At 34.5% G+C, this 4027-nt stretch overlaps 1 protein-coding gene across 1 annotated transcript; it reads left to right on the forward strand.

Moving 5' to 3' along the window:
* The first annotated feature begins 1417 nt into the window (after positions 1–1417).
* LOC133786119 (disease resistance protein RPM1-like) lies at positions 1418–3664 on the forward strand. Its single transcript, XM_062225334.1, has one exon. The coding sequence runs from the start codon at positions 1418–1420 to the stop codon at positions 3662–3664; it is 2247 nt and encodes a 748-aa protein (XP_062081318.1).
* Positions 3665–4027: the final 363 nt, after the last annotated feature.

Raw genomic sequence — 4027 nt, forward strand, 5'->3', positions numbered from 1 at the left:
TGGAAACCGTGACATAATTATGTCTAATCAAGCCTTTTCAGTTTTCAAGAGATCAGTTTGGCGGCTTATACACTCCCCCACGTTTCGAAAATGGGAAAGTCATGATTACCACTTTTTGCCATACTTCAACCTCTATAAGTAACCTCTTCACCTCTCATATAATTCTTTACTCACCATTCCAATCAAGAACTTCAAGAACTTTGCTTCAGAGCCCAGATGTTATGTGCTTATGGTATCTATATGTTTTATGTTATTAATGTGTTATGATATGTATATGTGTATGTTTGTAGGCTTGGGCATATGACCCATATGACTAACAAGACCCCAAAAGGGTTATGGGCATATGACCTACTTAGCTAGTAGGACCCCACTAACCCCATGGGCATATGCTTGTTTAGTCTATGGGACCCCAAGTAATAATGGCCATTATAATAAGTGTATGTTATATGTATTATGTTAAGTCTTTATGTTTTTATGAAATTATGTATATAACTTTGTGTTAGATTTTCCTTGCTGGGCATTAGGCTCACTCCTTTCTGTTTATGTGCAGGAAGATAAGCTTAGAGGCGGTAAGATTCGTGATGCTTGGAGGATGTGTATCGATGATGAATGGAGTCAAGGGTCCGAGCGTTATTCGATTCGAGGATGTAGTCTCATTTTATGATTTTATGGTTTTTATGTGTATTTTCCGCACCAATTATGTAATGTCTTTTATTTTAAATCATCTTTTGTTTTTAAAGACAATGGGATCCCATAATCCTTCTTAGTATTCTGTTTATTTGTAAATAACTCTTATTTTTCAAGTTATTCAATAAATTATGGTATTTTCATAAAAATGTAAGTTTTATGTATAGTTTCGTTAATGGTCCAAATAGTCTAGATTAGTGGGTCATTACACTCTTGATTTCATACACTGAATTAGAGTCAAATTCTCTCCTTACTTTCTCACATTTACAAATTCATCATCTAATATACAAAATGACTTTCTTATGTTGAACATCCATTACTAATTATTTTCTATCTTAGATTGGTTTTCCTTAACCTTAAAAGGCTTGTTTAAATTTTATACGCTTCCAAATCAAATACTTTGATGAGCTTAATTTTATAATGTTGTCTAATAATTCCATTTCTCAACACACAAGAGAAATTAATGCCAAACAACCTTAGTTTCGATACCATTTGTTGGGAAGAATTATAGCAACAATCATAATATTTTTTTTCCTCTTAGTATGTGAAAATTAAGATTTTTACCAAATGCCATATTTATTGACTTTTGCTCTTAGATAATACCATGAATTCCACAATACCTCTTAGATATTTATTGATTTTTCCTATCTTAAACAAGCAATCAACTATATACAATTCACTCTTACATATTCAAATACACAATGGCAGATTATACAGAGAGACTTCGAAGATGGCGGAGATCGCTGTAGGCTTGGTCATAGACAAGTTGATTCCATTGCTGACTGAAGAAGCATACTTGTTGAGAGGTATTCATAAAGAAGTTGAGAGAATCAAGTGTGATCTAGACTTTCTTTTGGCTTTTCTCAAGAATGCAGATGCAAGAATCGAGCAGACAAATCAAATCATCACCAACAATTGTCACGGGGTTAAAGTGTGGGTGGAAAAACTTCGAAAAGCATCATTTGAAGTAGAAGATGTTATTGATGAATACACACATCTCATGGTGAAACAACGATGTCATCCCCATATAAAAAGATTTGTTGCTTTTGTTCGCAGAAGTACTTGCTTGGTCATAAAACTAAAATCACGCCATGACACAGCTTCCAAAATAAAAGACATTAGACAAATGATTCAAGATATAAATCAAACAAGGGCATCCTATGGCTTCAATTTCACACTACATGAAGAATCTACATTCGCTTCTCGAACAAGTTCATGGTATGATCCTCGAAAAAGTTCTTGTTTTCTTAGGGAAAGTGATATTGTGGGCATTGAATCTTCTAGAGATGAATTAATTGAAAAGGTGGAAGATGGATCTCCAAGGCGCACTGTGATCTCTTTGGTAGGGATGGGAGGACTCGCCAAGACCACTCTAGCCCATCAAGTGTATGTTTGTATGAAAAGAAGTTTTGATTGTCATGCTTGGATTGAAGTTTCTCAGTCATATGAGAAGGTGGAACTATTACAAAAGTTACTGAAGAAATTCTTGGAGTCAAGAGAGGAGTCTACTCCTCAAGGATTTGATGCAATGGATGAAAGTACATTGACTAAAAAGTTAAGAGATTACTTACATGGAAAATGCTATCTTGTGGATTTTGATGATGTTTGGAAGATAAACTTTTGGGGTGACATACAAAATGCTTTACCTGATAATGGCAACGAGAAAAGTGGAAGAGTATTTATCACAACAAGATATGTTGAAGTAGCAAATTTTTGTAAGGTATCATCACTGGTTCATATTCATTATCTTCAACGTCTTGCTCCAAAGAAGATATGGGAACTCTTTTGCAAAAAGGCTTTTCAAGATGAATCTAGTGGGTGTTGTCCACTCCACTTACACAAGTTGTCACATGAGATTGTTGAAAGATGTGAAGGATTACCACTTGCTATTGTAGTAATAGCTGGTCTTCTTTCCACTAAAAACAACACTATTGAAGAGTGGAGAAAATTGCTTACAACTCTAAGTTCAGAGTTGCATAGAAATGAACATCTAGAAAGCATAACAAAAATTCTCTCCTTGAGCTACAATGATCTACCGTATTACCTTAAATCTTGCTTCTTATACTTGGGGTATTTTCCTGAAGACTACTCCATCAGATGTGGAAGACTAATTCGCCAATGGATTGCTGAAGGCTTTGTGAAATCAAAAAAGGATAAAACACTCGAGGTGGCTGCAGAAGAATATTTGGTGGATTTGATAAATAGAAATCTCATTCAAGTATCTGAGAAAGATTTTGATGGAAAAGCTAGAACATGTCGAATTCATGATCTTCTACGTGAGATTATCCTCAACAAGATGGAGGATTTGAGTTTCTGTCAAGTTTTGTCATCGAATGATTCAAACCTCAAAGGATCATCAGCTCGACGCATTTCAATTGTTAATGGCTTTTATGAAGGTATTAAGAGTAATAATGCTTCTAAAATTTCTCAAGTGCGGTCCATTTTTATCTTTGATAAAGACAAAATGCTTAATCATCACATAAGAGAAATCACCATAAATTTCAAGCTCCTAAAAGTTCTTGATTTTGAAGATGCTACGAATCTAAATCACATTTCTAAAGATATTGGAAGCTTATTTCACTTGAAATATTTAAGTGTTCAAGGCACAAGAGTTAGGAGTTTGCCTAAGTCAATTGGAAAGTTAGAAAATTTAGAGACTTTGGATTTAAAACAATCTTTGGTGTTTGAGGTACCAGTTGAGATCAAAATGCTTAAAAAATTAAGACACTTTTTAGCTTACCATGGAAGTTTTGATGATTCTTTCAATCAATTAAAAGGAGTCAAAGTAGATAGGGGACTTGGTCAGTTGAAAGCCTTGCAAAAGTTATATTTTATTGATGTCAATGTTGTTAGAATAATTGACCTATTCAAGGAGTTGTACAAGTTGACAGAGTTGAGAAAATTAGGAATCATAAACTTAAGAAGTGAAGATGGTAGAAGACTATGTGATTGTATTCAAAACATGAACCCACCTTGAATCCCTTAGTGTAGCTTCAATAAGTTCAGATGAGACAGTTGATTTGGAATCCATGTCTTGCCCCCCTAAATTTCTTCGGCGTCTCCACCTACAAGGGCCTTTGAAGAATTTACCTAAATGGATCACACAACTTCAAAATCTAAGTAGGATTGGAATTTATTGGTCAAAGCTAGAAATTGATCCATTGAATGTTCTTCAAAACATGCACAATCTTTTAGAACTTCGTATATTTCATGATGGTTATTATGGTGAGAAACTACACTTTGTTGAAGGAAGTTTTCCAAAACTCAAGGCACTCGACCTCTATTCTCTAAGCAAGTTACGCTCGATAGTAATAGAGGAAGGAGCATTGTGTAATCTTGA

Source organism: Humulus lupulus, chromosome 6 (genome assembly GCF_963169125.1).
Source record: "Humulus lupulus chromosome 6, drHumLupu1.1, whole genome shotgun sequence".
Taxonomy (NCBI): Eukaryota; Viridiplantae; Streptophyta; class Magnoliopsida; order Rosales; family Cannabaceae; genus Humulus; species Humulus lupulus.